Below are 17,717 nucleotides of genomic sequence, written 5' to 3' on the forward strand. Positions count from 1 at the left end.
ACATACCTAGGTTGTGGGTTTCATCTTTAGTCAGGGCAAGTGCTGGAGGCAACTGATCAATGTTTCTCTCCCACATCGATGTTTCTCTCTCTCTCACTCTCTCAAAAAAATCAATAGAAACATATCCTCATGTAAGGATTGAAAACAAACAGACTCCTGGTCCCCAGAGCAGAGGTTCCTATTGGGCGTGGGGATGTGTGTTTAACAGCAGGTCATTCCAAAGCAGCCCACCTACCTGGCAGGCCCTCGGGGACCTTTGGGATGTATCAGGTTCCACCTGTGCAGAGCTCTCCCCCTCCCCTCGGACTAAATTCCTAACCCCTTCGGTCCATGGAGAATGCCGGTGACACTGGGAAGTTGTGCTCTCTGAGCTGGGGTCCCGAGGTCCCCCTGCATTGGCAGATGGGGCCTGAGATGTGTGATCTGGTCCTTTATGTGCAGCAGATCCGGTCCTCTGTGCTCGCTGTGATGGAGACGGAGTACCGCGGTCCAGACAGACCCCAGGAGAATCTGTGGGGGAGCCTGGCCCGCAGCGTCAGCCCACCACCATCCTGGTTGGACAGTAGCCTCCTGGTTCAACTCAAAACTCCTTTATCAGACATCCCATCCTCAGCATTGTGGAGTGCTGTCTACTGTGTCTGTCTCCCTCCCTAGATTGAGCTTGTTGAGGAAGAAATTTATTCTTTGTGGTGATTGTTCAATCTCCGTATCCCCAGGGCCCAGCCAGGTGCTCCATCGATGTGTGTTGAAGGACTGATGGTGGGTGTTTCAGTGAATGAATGACGGGTACTATCTGGGAGCCCGGAGAGGAATGATGACCTCTGCTGGGGAAGACGTCACCTGGAACAGGTGTCACCTGGAGGTAGCATTTGAGCCTGGCCTTGGTGGATAGGAGGGATTTAGCTAGTGCGGGGGTGGAGGGGTAGGAGGGGCGGGGAGAGTAGTTGGATGGGCATTCCAGGCTCAGGGCACCACAAGGCCTCTGAACAGGCTGTGGCACCTGCTTGCCCTGGGCTCGGTTTGGGTCTCCCCATAGGTGCTGCTGCTCCCTCCTGAGAGCTCGCCAATGCTCCCCAAATAGGACCATTACCACCCCAGTGTCACCCCTGGCCACATCCAGTGTGGTAAGTGCTTCACAGGCAGCCTGGGAAGAGTGGGCAAAGAGGGGTCACCTTCTGTCCTGGACACTGACCTTGGCCCTCAGGGCTTATGTTTAGGGCCAACCATTTGGAGCCAAAACCCTTGGCTTCGGTTTCGTGGTTCTCTCCCAGGACAGGTACCATTTATTGTGTGCCTACTGTGTGCCAGCTACTATAATGGGTCATTTGTGTGCACAGTATCATCAAATATTTCCAACAACCTAGGGAGGGAGGTGTTATTAGCCCATTTGATAGCTAAGGAGGTTTCTAGGAGGTGGTAGGGTTGTTGAGGTTCCTGGGGGAGCGGGAGGGGGGCTGTTGCTATCTGGGTGATGTGTGAGTGGGATGGTCTCTCTGGCTAAGCAGACGTGAGCACTCCAGTTTCCTTCCCAGGCTGGTATGAGTCCCGGGAACAAGTGCCAAAAGCAGATCTGCAAGGTGACCAGAGCTGTCCTTGTGTCTGCAGCAGCATCTGGGCACATGCAATGGCTGGAAGCTCATTTTCAGGAGCAAGATATGGAGCATGTCCACACCCCCTTTTGGATAATAGGGCACTGAGTTGGCTCCCCTGGCCCCCTGAGGATGCCGCCTAGCATGGCAGTCTAATGGGGTGCCCATCCCTTCATCCAGCACAAACCCAGACCAGGGAGACATCCATGACTGGGAGGCCAAAGGGTGAGCCCAGCGCTTGTCCAGACCGCCCCACCACAAAAGTCATAATGCCATGACCCCTGTATTGCTCCTCAGTTCCTGTTCCCGGGAGGGTCTGTGAAGGCTTTGAGGGCAGGGACTGCTCATTTGTGCATTCAATCACTCAGTCTCTCAACAAACACAGGTTGAGCGCCTGCTATGCGGCAAGCATGCTGTTGGGCCCCGGGGAGCCTGTGTATCAATCATGGTTTGGTCGGAGCAGCAGAACTACTAGGGGATGCCTATGTATGAAATAAGGGATTTTTTTTTTAATGGAGATTTTACTTTCCAGGATTGTGGGAGCCAGTAAAGCAATCTGTGTGAGGCTATTTCTTTCTTTTTTTCTTTTTTAAAAATATATTTTTACTAGAGGCCCAGTGCATGAAATTCGTGCATGGGTAGGGTCCCTAGCAGCTGCCGGCTGCCAGCCAGGGCCTCCATTCCCCCGATTGCCAGCCATCACGTGGCTTTCATCATTTCCGCAGGAGCTGGTCACAGCCCTGAGGGTGGATCCAGGGCAGTGAGCCTGGAGGACCTCAGTGGGGTTCCCTCCACTGAAGGTGAAGCACAGAGCCCCAGCCAGACTCCCAGGAGGCAGTGAGAGCAGAGAAGGAAGGGAGCTGGTTCCCAGGTGGAATCAGGGGGTGCTCCTGGGAAGCCCCAGTGTGGCTGAGTCCCTGAGCCACTCCAGGTTCCATTTTCTGTCTGTGTGGGCTGGAGTTGAAGACAGGGGTTTAGAACTAGCATCTGATGTCTGTGTGCTGTGTGACTTTGGGAAAGTCTCCTAACCTCTCTGAGCCTCAATGTCCTGGCAGGTAAAAGAAGGTTCTCCATGGACCCTTCCAGCTCAAACCCACGTCAGCTTGTGATGTCACTTTCATAACCTCACAGCCTCCCTCGTCCACAGATGCCTGTGGGCACGTGTCTGAATCCTGCATCTCTGAGCTGGGATGCCCCAGGGAGAAGGGCCTGTTTACAGTCCCTTCCTGCAGAACTTACCAGCAAGACACTACCTTGCCTGCCACCTGGCCCTGAGGAAAGGGAGAAGCCTGGGCTGAGTCTCTCCATCATCCAGAATACTGCGATTGAAGAGAAATGGCATTAAGAGTGAAGCTCCCCATCTCCCCCACATACCTGTTTAAAAATGGATTCAGGATAGAGCATCAGCCTGCGAACTGAAAGGTCCCAGGTTCGATTCTGGTCAAGGGCACATGCCCGGGTTGTGAGCTCAATCCCCAGTAGGGGACTTGCAGGAGGTAGCCAATCCATGATTCTCTCTCATCATGGATGTTTCTATCTCTCTTTCCCTCTCCCTTTCTTCTCTGAAATCAATTTTTTTAAAAAAAAATTTCTTAAAATGGATTCAGGAAATGGCTTTGATCAAAAAAAATTTTTATGAGCAAATTGGATACTTGAGCCCCATTTTCTGTATGATGTTGTCAAATATAGGCATGAGACTATATCACACTTTTCTGAAACACCAGTTACATTTTAGGGTAATCAAGAAATCAAATTTTATTTAGAAAATGTTGAACATTGGCGCTTTTTAAATATAGATCCCATTTATCATGTGGCTATTTTGGGGTTTGTCGGTGGAAAGGAGCCAAAGGTCTTTTCTTGGGAGGGACTCTCCTTTGTTTTAAAATATGTCCTTTCTTCCTGCTGTCTCAGTATTCATTTACAAATACTAGATGAGCTGGGGCTCTCAATGGCCTTACTTGGTAAAAAATAAACCCCATAGCTGATCCCTATGTAAGAAAACGTTCTGCTCTGTGAAATCCCAGAATCTCAGCATCTCTGTGTCAGCATCAAGGTGGCTTTGGGCTTCCCAATTTACATCACAAGAAACATTAGGGTTTCTTTTTTTAAAAAAAGACAATGTTAGAGCCCGGCCAGTGTGGCTCAGTTGGTTGAGCGTCAGTTGGTCGGTGCACCGAAAGGTGGCTGGTTGGGGCGCATGCCCAGGCTCGATCTCTGGTCGGGGTGTGTGCAGGAGGCAGCCTATTGCTTCTCTCTCACATCGATGTAGCTGGAATTTGAGCATGGCCCTCTCTGACCTGGAAGCCCAGGCTGGCATAACTGTCAATCACCTTCTCTCCACCCCCTCAAGGAAAAATGAGACCCAATGCTTGGCTCCAGGGGACCCTCAAGATTTGAGGAGATGAACCCCAAAGAAGGCTTGACACTCATCTCAGAAAACCTTCTACTTACTGATCCGCACCTTCTGTCTCTGAGAGAATGTGGTTAACTTTGCACGTAGTGGCCCAGTGGCAGCGAGAGAGGCACAGGCAATCCCCGCAGCAGAGGGATATGCCTGCGTGGCGTGTATTAGTCTTCAGGAGAAATGCTATTTAATATGCACATGGCACATTTATGGAGTCAATTTCGCTTCTCCTTGAGTACAATTCTCTAGAGGGAGGCAGAAACCGGAAATGCATCCCAGGAAAGTGTTCCTCCTGGAGACGGGGCACTGTCTTCAGAGGCGAGGATGACTGGCCTGGCGTTAGGAGTGAGCCAGGAACCTTGACTTGGTCGGATCCTATGACCAGTCGCTCTCTGGGGATTGTCTGGAGGGCGAGGAGAGGCTACGGGCTCCTCCAAGCCCAGTGGACCATCAGGAAAGAACCAGGAGCCAGACCTGGGAGCCCTCTCAGCAGCCCAGCAGCACCAGTGAGTCCCGTGTGGCAGGAGAAGGGGGCAGAAGCCATGGTCTGGCGGCGCTCACCGCGGGTCACTAGGTGCAGAGGAAGTTGGGGAAGTATTGGTAACCAGGGTTGTAGCTCTTTAGGTTTCTCTTCAGGCAGTAGGCGAGCTTCCGGTCGCAGGAGCAAAGCTTCATCTGGCAGGGGGACCCCAGCTCTGCAAACAGGACGCCAAATGCGGAATGAGGAAGATGCCCTCTACGGACATCGACTCCCAGGCTTACTTCAGTCAGGACTTGCTTCTAGACCAGGGGTGGGCAAACTTTTTGACTTGAGGGCCACAATGGGTTCTTAAACTGGACCAGAGGGCCGGAACAAAAGCATGGATGGAGTGTTTGTGTGAACTAATATAAATTCAAAGTAAACATCATTACATAAAAGGGTACGGTCTTTTTTTTTTTTTTTTTTTAGTTTTATTCATTTCAAACAGGCTGGATCCGGCCCGCAGGCCGTAGTTTGCTCACAGCTGTTCTAGACTGAGCAGACCCCCGTCTGCTTCCTGCTCTGATGGAGCGCTCAGACTGATGAGGGAGGCACAGCGTCTATCCCGGGGGTTGCATCATCTGATGGAAAAGGCCCAGCTGTCCGGGGTGAGGTTTCAGCCTAGGGAGACACAACTCCTGCCCTCCGGGAGCCCCAGTCCATCAAGGACACACATCCCCTCAGTCTGATGGCGGAGACAGCTCCTGCCCTGGAGGAACCCCAGTTCTCATAGCGACACCATCTCCAGGCTTAGCTTTGAACTCGGAGGGACCTGAACTTGGATCCCAACTCTAGCGGTACAAACTGGCAAGCCTTTCTGTTTCAGTTTCCTCCTCTGTAAAATGGAGAGACTAAACCTACTCACAGGGTATTTTCAGGGAGCAAGTAAAGGGAAGTGTGCAAACATTTGGCACCTACTGAATACTCAATCTAAGACATCAGCTATAGCTGCAATATTCTTGCCCCTCTTCTTCCCAGTTCTCTCCCCCTCCCCCAAGATATAGGCTGGCTGACCTCTAGGGGAAGCTGAACTCAGGGCCAGCAGAGACCCAGGCTCCTCCCGTGGCCTGAATGGGAAGCCCAGCCTTACCACAGGTGACCAGGCCCCGTGAGACACTGTATTGGTAGGACTGTGTCCGGATGTGGCAGCCTTTCTCCTCCAGCAGCCCATAGCAGTGGTCATGTATCCAACAGCACCTGTCAATGCAACACACTTAGATCCTGAGTGGAAGGGGCATGCCATTTAAGCGGAGGCCACATCGGTGGGTGTGGTCTTGCAGAGAAAGAATCTCATAAGAATATGCCCTTCTTCTAGGGCTGCCTGCCATTGGCTAGCAGCTCACTGACCTGTTTTTTCCTCCTAAGCTCATGGTGAGACTACATTTCCCAATCTCCCTTGCAGGTACAAGTAGTCACATGACTAGGTTCCAGCCAGAGGAATGTGAGCAGAAGTGAGGTACACCGCTTTCAGATCTACCGATAAAAACCTCACACACCATCCTCCACTTTCTTTCTTTCTCCACCTCAGCTGAATGAAGGTGATCCAGCCTAGGACTCTGAGGCCATTGGGGATAGCAGAGCCACAAAGTGGAAGGGACCTGGGTCCCAAAATCAACATGTTTGATTGAACTGTTATAAGCTCAAAAAATAAACTTCCAGTATGCTAGGGGTAGCAGGTTTCATTAAAATGTTTTACTTACAAAAAAGTTGAGAAATTGTACACAGTGTTCCCATTTACCCCACATCCAGTAACATCTTATATTAATATGATACATGTGTTAGAACAAACCAATGTTAACTAATTACTAAATACTAATATATAATTATTGATTCATTAAATTGTAAAAAGTTCACAGCTTTTTCAGATCTCCTTAGTTTTTACGTAAGTTCCTTTTATGTTCCAGAATCCCCACGGGGACCCCACATGACATTGAGTCGTCATGTCTCTGTAGGCTCCTCTTGACCCAGGGCAGTTTCTCACGCTTTCCTTGTTTTCGATGACCTTGACAGTGTTGAGGAGTACTGGTCAAGTATTTTGCAGGATGCCCTACTATTGGGTTTCTCTGACATTTGTCTCATGTTATGTGTTTCTCTTTTTTGCTCTAATTGTCCCAGCTTTGGCCATCGGGAGCTCTTTCGGTCGGTTCCTGTGCTCTTTGGCATTTCCATCAATGTAGCATCTATTTGGGGTTTGTTTTGTTTGAGCACATTACCTTCTGATTTATAAGAAGCTCCAGGCTCATCCTGTATATTTCCCACACTAGTCCTACCATCAGCCATTTCTCTAAGGAGCCTTGGTTCCTGGGAGAATGATATTAGAAACCAGATCTGGACACTAGGTGTTGCTTATTGCTACTGAGAGATTGTTTCTTGTAGGTCCTCTCAGCTGATAGAATATATACGTTTGTGTGTGTGTGCCTATATTAACCCCATGTATATACACATGTATACATATTTCTATATGTAACCATCTGCATCTGTATTAAGCTAAACTAGAGTTCATATTGATGTCTCCAACTCTAATCCACCACCACGTAGGTCATTCTAGCTTCCCGTCCTTGCTTGTCTGCAAACTCCCCCTCCGGCAGCGAGGAACTCAGCTCCAACCATCTACCATCCATGCCCTGAATTGCCTCACCCCATCATACATGTCTAGCAGTCTCAGAATTGTTAACCCAGCAGGTGGCATTTTCCAAAGAATAATTTCTCCCCTCCCCCCTGTTCTGGAACTTCTACATTTGCCAATCAAGATGTGAGAACTAGATCCCCTCCTTCTTAAAGCCATTATGACTGCCTCAGCCAAAAAGAAGGACCAGCGTGAAATTCCCGAGGCTTAGTCATAAAAATGCTATACTCTTTTGTCTTGCAGTCTTGTGACACTCACTTTTAGAACCCAGGGGTCACCGTGCTGTGAGGGAATCCAAACAATCTTGGAGAGGCCTGGGTGGGAGGAACTGAGGCTCCCAGCCCCAGCCCCAGCACCATCTGAGCTCCCAGCCAGCAGCCAGCGACCACATGCCAGCTATCAGAGTGCACCATCTGGATGATGCCTCACCCAGCCTCAGTCAAGCCCAAGCTGAAGCTGGGTGGCACAGAGACAAGCCACCCCACCAGCCCAAATGGCAGATTCTTAACAAATCAATGGTCATCGTTGCTTTAAGCCACTACATTTTAGGATGGTTGTTATGTAGCAACAGACCATCCGACACATTAGGCCACTGAGATTTGGAGAGTTGCTAGACGTAGCGTGGGCAAGTCAGCTAGCCTCTCTGACACTCAGCTTTCTTATCTATAAAATGGTGCTTCAATTCCAGACGTGACATGGGACTAGAGGAGGTCATGTGGGTGCAGAGCCTGGAGCATGAAGGGCAGTCATGATAATCAGCTCACCAATCAGTGACGTCCTTGGGGGTCCCTCGACCGCCCCAGCCACAGTAACAGCCGTAGAAGCCATAGTTCATCAGGGCGTTCTTCCCGGTCACCTTCTCAATCATGGACTTCAGTTCTAGCAGGCCGCCTGACACAGCGGGCACACCTGAAAGACAGCCCCGTTTCCCAGCATGCTCCTGCCTCTCTCCCACCCCGGGGCTTAGAGGGGCCCCGGTGTCTCTTTCTCCTCCTCCCCATCAGTGGGAGAGGGACAAGGACGGTGAGGGCAAGGAGCATAGAGAAGTGGTTACATGGCTGGACTTGGGGAATGAGCAGGCCTGGGTCCAAAACACAACCCCCTCCTGACTCACAGTATGATGCCGCATAGGCCTCTTATCTCTCGGACCTCGTGTTCCTCGGTTCCCTAAAACGAATGCCTGCCTCTGGGAGTTGTCATGAGGGTTACACTAAGGTAAAGGCTGTAAATTTCCAGCACTGGGGCAGATACATACTCAGGGGCCAAGAAACATTAGGTATAAGTCATACAGTATCATATGAAGTTGGCTAATGGGCTCTTCCTTTATCTCCTAACAATACACACCTTCTCCTCCCACTAACACCATCCTATATAATAAAAGCCTAATATGCTAAGTGTCAGGTTGTCCGGTCGGCCATTTAATCAATCAAAATGTAATATGTTAATGATATGCTAAGGCTGCTCAACCACTTGCTATGATGTGCACTGACCACCAAGGGGCAGACACTTCGACCCATAGGTTAGCTTGCTGCTGGGATCTGGCCAATAGGGACTGAGTGAGATGAGCCGGACACGCCCTGGAGCCCTTCTGCAGTCCCTCCCCGGCTGGCCAACCTCCCGTGTCCTTCCCCGGCCCTGATTGTGCACTAGTGGGGTGCCTCGGCCTGGCCTGCACCCTCTCACAATCTGGGCTGAGGGAACACACACACACACACACACACACACACACACACACACACCCCAAGTGCATGAATTTCGTGCACCGGGCCTCTAGTTAAGAACGTAGGAATCTTCAAGCAGGGTGGGCCCCTTGGAGCTCTCTGAAGCCAGCCCCCTCATCGTGCAGATTGGGAAACTGAGGCCTCAAGGGAAAAGGTGGCTCGTGCAGGGGTACACAGTGAGCCAGAGGCTCGAGGCCTCGCGCTCCTCCTGCAGTCTCCAGGGATTCAGAGACATCAAAAAGCAGGCAGCCTGACGGGGCCTGAGGAGAAGCTCGAGACAGACCCCCATCTCCAGGCTATGGAGTTACCTCCTGCTGGGAGGTGGCAGCAGGTGGGCTGCACACAAAACCTGGACAGGCCTGAGCAGAGGGTGGCCAGGAATCCTGGGGTGGGAGGTGCTTGTTTTTTACTTTGTTGTGTTTTATCCCCCGCTTTATTTTCTTTTGTTTTCCATCAAACAAGCAAACAAAAAATCTGCCTCCTGCATTTACAAACCACGTAGTCTCCCTAGAGCACAACCCTAACTCATTACCCACTAGATCCTGCTACAGACCTGCTGTCATGAATGAGAAAACAGAGTCTGGGAGAGGCAAAGGCTTCTGCTGACGTCTAGACAGTACATGCAGAGCCCAGATGCACAGTTAAGTCTCTACAGCCTCAAAGACTAGTCTCCTTGCCACTACCCTGTTGTTCCTAGAGGTCTGAGGGTCACAAGATCAAAGGTCAGGGGGCCAGCACTTACCGCAAGCCAGGAACCAAGCCAGTGTGAGGATCCCCTTCATCTCTGAAGTTCTAGAAAAGAAAACACATCCCATGACATACTTATCAGGAGATGTCCCCACAGCCCATTCAAACCCTGCCCCTGGCTTCCCACCAAGCCCTACCCGTTCACGCTGGTCAATACACGGGCAACCCAGTGAGAAAAGATGAGGCAAACACCTCAAGAAGTTGATCTAAAGGGTCCCAAGGGGCAGAGGGGCATATTGTCCCCAACAGAGACAGGGGAGAACTGTCCCACCACAAATGCACCTGACCACAAATGCCCGCACTCAATTGCCCCTTCTGCAGAAAATGGCTAAAAGTAACCAGAGGAAGAGGTGGGATTCTTTAATGGATGGGGATTTGATGGCACAAGTCAGGGGCAGGAATTGGCACACCCAGACAGGGCCCTGGGTGGAGGATGTCAGGATCTGGCAGGAAGAAAAGCAGCCCCTAGCAAGGGAGAGGCTGGTGCAGGGCCGGGAGGGCACAGGGACACTGATGGCTTTAAGTCCTGGCGTCCTTTCATCTGGTGGTGCTGAGGGCCTGTTCAAGGACGTCTTCTGTGCTGGTGCTTTGAGGACAGAAGCTGGGAGGGCTCACCCCTCTCCCAGCACTGCAGACAGTGCCCAGCCCGAAGCAGGGGCTCAGGAATGAAGCAAGAGCACCCCTTATGTGATGTGGCTCTCAGGCCTCCTCGGGGCTTTTGTGGGCCCCAAGCCCTTTTGTCGTCACAGTCTCCTTCCTCAAAAAAAAAGTCCTTTTTTAAAATTGTATTTTATAATCGAGTTGCTATGAAAATAAATACAATCCATGCTGGATTCCTTATTATTATTCATTTATTTTTCTTCAATATCAAAAGAATTTAACATTGAAACATTGCCTTGGGCCCAGCACTGGGCCTGCCATAAGTTGATGCTGGGGACTCAGGAGAGCTCCGAAGGGTAGGTATCATTGTTGGCCTTTTGCCAATGGAGAAGTACAGGCTCTGAGAGCTCAAGGCACTGCCAGAAGTCGCACAGCCATAAGAAGTGGAGGGGCCTAGTGTGCCCCTCAATGTGCTGCACAGCCTCCCTCCCCAGAGGAAGGGCTCTCCTTTGAGCCATGGAGCCCAGAGGCCCCAGCTTCCCTCCCCCCAGACACAGGAGTCCTGGCCTAGAGTCCAAAGAGATCACACGCAGAAGGCAGAGGAAATTCCATGTGCCTTGAGCCAATGTCTGATTCTAACTGGGCCTCTGGCAGAAGGTCCTTGACCGACGGCTGCCTGCTTTCCTTCCCTGTCTGGATCCCAACCCCTTGTTCATCTGCAGCTGCCCAGCTGGCCAGTAGTCGGCCACGGTTTCCCCTTCGGTGCCCTGCTGTCCCTGAGTCCTGAGTTCAGTGGTCTTCTCGGCCAGTGCTGTGCCCCAAGCCCTGTCCCTTCCCAAGGCCTGGCTCCAAGCACACCACCTCCAACTCCCAGGGCTCCTGGCTCCTGGGATGCCCGCTCCCTGCTATCCTTTGTCCAGCAGCTCCTCTGAGTTCCCGAGGGTTCTGTCCACCCATTGCCGCTGCCTTGAGGTCTCTAAATAGCCAAGGCTATGGTTCTAGACCCTATCCTTCCACAGCCATCTTTCTCCGCTGCTTCCTGGAGCTGTGACCGGAGGAAGAGGGCAACTACCATGTACTGGGCACCTACAATGCGCCAGGCACTGTCTCAACCCGACAATGGCCCTGGCAGGTGACAACTGTTAGACCTGCTGGCACGGTGTCTGTCCCTTCAACAGCCATTTGTTGAAGGAGAGAATGCCAGTTGTTGGTTTTTACAGACCAGGAAACCCAGGCTCAGGAAGGGGAAGTGAGTTGCCCAAGGATTCAGCTTAGGAATAGGATGCAACTCCTCTACTCACTGGACCCCCTGCCTCTGAGCAGCCCTTGTGTGGGAGCCACGCTGTTTCCTTTCTACACCTTATGATGCTTTGACATCTTGGGGGCCTTGCTGGGCTGGGAAGAGACAGCCCCTCCCAGGACTAGCTCATTCCTCGAGATAGTCAGAGGCTGCTCAGTGAGCCCACCTTTCACTCATACGCAAGCCAACCAATCCTAAACCTCCTTGCCCAACCACCTTTATTTAACACTCATGCTCCCAGCCAATAATTCCTCTGCCCTAAATCACCGGAGGGCCAGGAAGGACTGTTAAGAGTCCCTTGAAATTATTCAAGATAGTTGATCCTAAATTGTCCTTTCTTGTAAAAAACACAATAGACTCTGGACCATGTTTTCGCTCATCTTGCCTCCTGGTCGACCCGGTGCTGCCAGAGCGGTCCTGCATGCTGTGGCGTGTTCCCTTCTCTTGGGAACTGTGAGTAACAAGCTATCTTTTAAATGGTGCATCTCCTGACCTAAATGGTGTGTCTCCCAGCACATTTTAGAACACCTTTGACCCGGGCTGTGGGTGTGAGCATGAGGCCCCAGGCAAAGGGCCCTGAAAGAGAACAAGCTGCACAGAGAATGTGCTGGGCTGCATATCTGGCGCTTCGGCCAGACGGGGCACGCTGTCCTAGAACACATAGGTAGGAAGGTACTGACATCAGGCCAGGCCTTGAGATATGGTCTCATGGCCCCTTCCCAGCACCCAGGCATTCTTTCTCAGAAGGCCCGGAAGTCTCATTCCAAATTTGGGAGACAAAGGACTGGAAAAAGTATAAACAAAGAGAGTTTCCTCCATATTGGGGGCCCAGAATTTGAAAGACACATTTTTCTCTGGGCCTCCACAGAATATACACTAATAAAAGAGAAAAATGGTAATTGGCGTACGGCGATACCGTTTTCATTGGCTAATCAGGGCTATATGCAAATTAACTGCCAACTAAGATTGGCAGTTAACTGCCAACAAGATGGCGGCTAATTTGCATATGTAGGCACAATGCAGGGAGGCAAAAGGGAAAGCAGGAAGAAGCCCCCTGCCACTGACAGTGATCGGAAACCCAGGGGGGAGCTAAGAGCTGGGGCGGCCATGATCAGAGAATCAGGCGCCTTTGCTGCCCTGGCCAGTGATAGCAGGAAGTAGGGGTGGAGCCAGCGATGGAAGCTGGGCATGGTCGAAGCTGGCAGTCCCAGGAGCTAGGGGTCCCTTGCCTGGGCCTAAAGCGAAGCCCACGATCGCGGCGCCCCCCGCTGCCACTGCAGGTCCCCGCTGCCTGGGCCGGACGCCTAGGCCAGAGGCGTTAGGCCTGGGCAGGGGCGGAGCCTGCAACCACGGGGAGCTGGGGGTCCCCTGCCCAGGCCTGACACCTCTGCCGGAGGCCTCAGGCCTGGTCAAGGGGCCGATCCGGTGATTGGTGATCGGAGGGTGATGAGGGTCAACTCCTCTGGCCGAAGCATCAGGCCTGGGTGGGGGGCGGAGCCGGGGATTGGGGAGATATGATGGTCCCCTTGCCCAGGCCTGAAGCCTGGGTCAGAGGCGTCAGGCTTGGGCGGGGGGTGGAGCAAGCGATCAGAGGGAGATGGGGGTCCCCTGCCCAGGCATGATTCCTGGGCCAGAAGCCTCAGGCCTGGGCGGCGGCCAGAGCCAGTGATCGGGGGGAGATGGGGGTCCCCTGTCCAAGCCTGACACCTCTGGCGGAGGCGTCAGGCCTGGGCAAGGGGCCGATCAGGCGATCGGAGGGTGATGGGGGTCAACGCCTGAGGGCTCCCAGTATGTGAGAGGGGGCAGGCTGGGCTGAGGGACACTCTCCCCCCCCCAGTGCACAAATTTCGTGCACCGGGCCCCTAGTTTAATAATAAAATGTAACTCTTATAGTCTGTACTGCAGTTCAGCCTCTGCTTTGGCAGGGTGCTGTAACTGTAGTCGCTGGCCAGCTCAATAAATCCTCGCTTGCTGTTTAAGACCTAATTGGAGTCGGTGGTCTTATTCTCGCGAATGTTGGTCCACAACAAGAAGGTGGCAGAGGCACTGAACCAGCCGCCTGGGGTGGGGAAGGGCGGGGAAGATGGCCCTCAAGGAAGCCCAAAGCAGGCCCCAGGAGGAGGATGTGGGGTTGGCTATTTTTATCAAGTAACCACAGCAAGGAATGAGTGAGCCAGGAGGTAATGTTGGAGTGGAGCAGCGGCCGCGGTAATGAGAGGTGGAGAGAGTGGAGTCAGGCAGCCTGACGGAGCATGGCAACGTGGGGGCTGGGGCATGGCCGGGTCACTGCACAGGCAGGCCCTCCAGGTCCACAGGCAGCAGCCCCCCTACCCCTACCCCCAGCTCCCAGGACCCCGTCCATCATCCATCGTGTCTTCCCCAGGAAAGGAAGACAGCACCAGGCCCCCTGTCGGGAAGGATACCTGAGACCTCCTTACAGTCCATGGGGAAGCAGCGGGGGGACAGACGCCCCTCTCACAGCCCTCTCCGTGCCCGACCCCTCCACCCGCAGGTAAGGCACCCCCAGAATGAGATTCCTCACCAGTAAGACCTTCTCTCTGTCCTCTGGTCAGGCCTGGAGGAGAGGCAAGGGTTGGGCCCGCCTGGTTTTAAGGGCCTCCCCGCCTGCCTCCCACCCCTGCCAGCTCCAGGAGGAAGCCTTACATCTCCCCTAAGACCCCTGGGGATTTTTCCTCCCTGTGCTCAGAAACAGCCATTTCCTGAAGCACATCACGGGGCCTGGGTGGCTTCAGGAGGGATATTGAGTTCCATCTCGCTGGGGCCACCCACGGTCCGGGGCCCTTCTCCATCAAGGCCCGGGGATCTGGAATCCCCCTCTGGGCCTGCCCCCCATCCCCACCCCCGGGCCACGCCAGGTCTCTATCAAGGCCTCCAGCCCACGCTCCTGATCAAATTTCATTCGGTCTCTCTGGGCCTCATCCCAGGGACAGCCAGGACAGCGGGTGGCACCCCCTCTGACTCTGCCCCGTTCTCTGCCTGTTGCTCCCCATCTGCCAACCCCAACTCTCTGTCCTGTTCGGGATCCTGTGAAGCCCCGCTCTGGAGTTGCAGTAAAATGTTGCCAAGCACGGCTGGCACCTCTTTTTTGCACCTGACTCTCTACCAAATTGCCACATTTCTTCGCTCTGAGAAGGAGAAACCACCGCCTTGCAGTGAGAGAAATGCCAGCTGGAGTCCCCCAGTCAGCAGTGGTGTGACCCCGGGAAAGGCGCCGCACTTGTCTGTTTGTGCCTGGGACTATGACAATAATGACCGCCTGAGGGGCTCAGGGAGAGGTAAGGCCAAGTGGGGAGGGGTGCGGCTCAGGGGTTCACACCACAGGCTCTCCTGGGTTCACCTCGCAGCTCCGAGTCCTGGGTTCAAATCCCAGCTTCCCCACTCAGCTATTTCACCTCAGGGCTGATGGTCGTTCTCTTGCCTCCGAGAGTGATTGGGATTAAATGACTTAATGCATTTGTAACAGAGAAGTGGCCAAAATGTTAACAAATACACAGCCTCCTAGAGTGTTCTCACAAGGACATGGGTAGCTGTCATTACTCTCCATCCTCCACTTCTGTTGATCCTGCTCCCCATCCTGACCCCCACATACACACACTGAGAAGACGCGGTGTGCCTGCCCTCCTGTCCCCAAAGCCCCTCCTTTGGGCCCGCATGAACCCGTCTCTTCCTAGGACCTACCCCCCGCCAGGAACCCTGTGAAATCAATTTAACACAAACAGTACCCACTGGGAGTCTGCTGTGTGCCAGGCACTGCGGGGACCCACTGTGAACAGGGCTGCCTTTCTGGTTGGGGGACATGGAGAGAGAGTACAGGCATCAGTCACGTAAATAAATACACAACACGTCCCTGAGCAGTAGCTGCTGTGGGGAAACTCCGCCTTCGGTGTGTTTATTTCTCTTTCCCTCCAGTCCCCTCCTCTGCTGCTGGCACACAGGAGCTCCCACCCCAGCCCAGACGAAAGCAGCCAAAAAAGGGAAACACCCCTTACCTCTGCTGACCTCTGTCCAGTTTCTGTTTCCTGCAAAAGCCCAGTTTCTGGACAGAGAAGCCTCCACTTACTCATCGCCCGCTCCCTTCTGAACCCTTTGCTGCCTGGCTCCAGCTGCGTCCCCCAGCCGGCTCTCAGGGATCCCCCAAAGCCTGGGGTTGCCCAAGCCTGGACTTCACCCCCCAGTCTCTCGGGCACTCCATCCCGCTGACCATCTCCTCTCGTCTCAAAACTCTCCCTCTGGCTTCCGAGGGGCTTCCCTGTCATCGGCGTTCCTGCTACTCAGCTCCCCAAATGCTGGTGTTTTCAAGGAAGCCTGCACCGCCCCCCCTTCATCTCTCTTGGGGTGAGCTCATATGAGGTCAGGGATTTGGGTCTTATTTCCCTGCAGATTCCAGGAGCTTTTGTTGGCTGAGCAGCGTCTGGCACTAGCTCTGACTCAACAATAACACTGGGTGAACAAGTGATTGAATGTATGAATGGAGAGAGAGCACAGTGTTGGGTCAAAGAGCCTGAGCTTCAAGTCAGATGGACATGGATTCAAACCTGAGTGTCACCTCTGACTGCCTGTGCCACCCGACCTCCTCAGGTCTCAGCTTGATCCTCTGTAAGGCAGGACAATGATAAAACCTGCTTCGTTTTGTAATTTTGAAAATTCAACGAGATGAGGCCGGCTGAGGGGCTCAGGGCCGTGCCTGGCACCTAGCTGGTGCTCAGTGAAACGTCACGATTATAAGTAGTGTTACTGTTGTGAATTTCCACTAACACTGAGAGTAGGCACTGTGTCTGCGTCATTTCTGTACCCTCCACACTGGGCACAGAGCAGGTGCTCACTTAGGCTTGCTGAGTGAATGTATGACCTTTCCGGCTCTGGCTTCCATACTCACCCCACTGCCCCAGCTGGCACTTCAAATAGAATCTGAATTATTATCAAATTTAAATATCAGGTGAGTGTTTGCATATCAGGCAGATATTTGAACTTTAATAAGTTTACTGTAATTAATGTTCTATGAATTACTAGAGGCCCCATGCACAAAATTTGTGCACTCGCAGGGGTGGGGGGGTCCCTCAGCCCGGCCTGCACCCTCTCGCAGTCCAGGAGCACTCGGGGGATGTCTGATTGCCGCTTAGGTGGAAGAGGTTGCCAACGGAGATGTGAGAGGCTCCTGCCACCGCTGCTGTGCTCGCCAACCAGGAGCACGGCTTCTGGCTGAGCAGTGCTCCCCCTTTGGAAGTGCACTGACCACCAGGGGACAGCTCCTGCATTGAGTGTCTTCCCTCTGGTAGTCAGTGCATGTCATAGCAACCGGTCATTAGGTCAATTTGCATGTTAGCCTTTTATTGTATAGGATATATTTAAATAAATATAGTTAAAATTCACATACCTGCCTGAATTCTAGCTCAGTGGCCCACAGGAACTCCAGAACTAAATTCACTGTCTCCCCCACCATCCAGCACCTCAAGCTCTCCTCTCTCTGGTAATGGATCCAGTCATTCACACATTATCAATTAAAACACCCCAACCAGAGTGGAAGATTGTTGGGGAAAGGATTCTTCTCTGACTCATTTCTGGCCCCAGAACCTAGAACAACTGCTGACCCCTGCTAGGTCCTCAAAAATATCCGTGGAGAGAATTAAGCATCCCCTAAACATGATTGTTCTCTGCCCTTGCTTGGTCTGTCTTATGCAGGGTCATCCTGGGGCTGAAGCCCACTGAGGGCAGCCATAGACAACTAGACAATCTCTGGCCCTGGGACCCAAGCTACTGAAATACCCCCAGTTTTATCAAATGGTCTGATGACCCCCCACGAGGCTGGCACATAGAACAGGATTGCCTGAGGCTCACCGGCAGAAAGTCTACATTGAGTCCTCCTCCAGGAAATGTTTCCTGATTGCTCCTTCTCTAAGAAGCTTGCCTGGCTCTGGAATGTACAGAACCTATCACATACTGTCTGCTCTGGTACTTCCTGTTGGAGAGGATTACAAGGCTGACAGCTCAGGAAGGAAGGAAAGAGGAGGTCAGTATTCAATGAACGTCTACTGGGCCACAAGTTCAAGGCAAGTTCAGCATTTGTTATCTTTAATCCTCACAAGATCTAGAGGGCATTATGACCCCATTCTGTAAGTAAGGAAACTGAGGGCCAGATGTTAGGTAGTTTTCCCAAGGCCACAGCTAGTAAACGGTGGACCCTTCTTAAGC

General features: G+C 52.6%; 1 protein-coding gene across 1 annotated transcript; it reads right to left on the bottom strand.

The window, feature by feature from the left end:
- Positions 1 to 4,563: 4,563 nt before the first annotated feature.
- Positions 4,564 to 9,642, bottom strand: PLA2G5 (phospholipase A2 group V; the record flags this gene model as incomplete). The annotated part of the gene is made up of 4 exons (XM_081088542.1): positions 4,564 to 4,688; positions 5,604 to 5,710; positions 7,904 to 8,048; positions 9,603 to 9,642. 4 exons carry the CDS (start codon positions 9,640 to 9,642, stop codon positions 4,564 to 4,566), a joined length of 417 nt encoding a protein of 138 aa, XP_080944668.1.
- Between the last annotated feature and the right edge of the window lie 8,075 nt (positions 9,643 to 17,717).

This window comes from Myotis nattereri (genome assembly GCF_964212035.1).
Source record: "Myotis nattereri genome assembly, chromosome: 3".
NCBI lineage: Eukaryota > Metazoa > Chordata > Mammalia > Chiroptera > Vespertilionidae > Myotis > Myotis nattereri.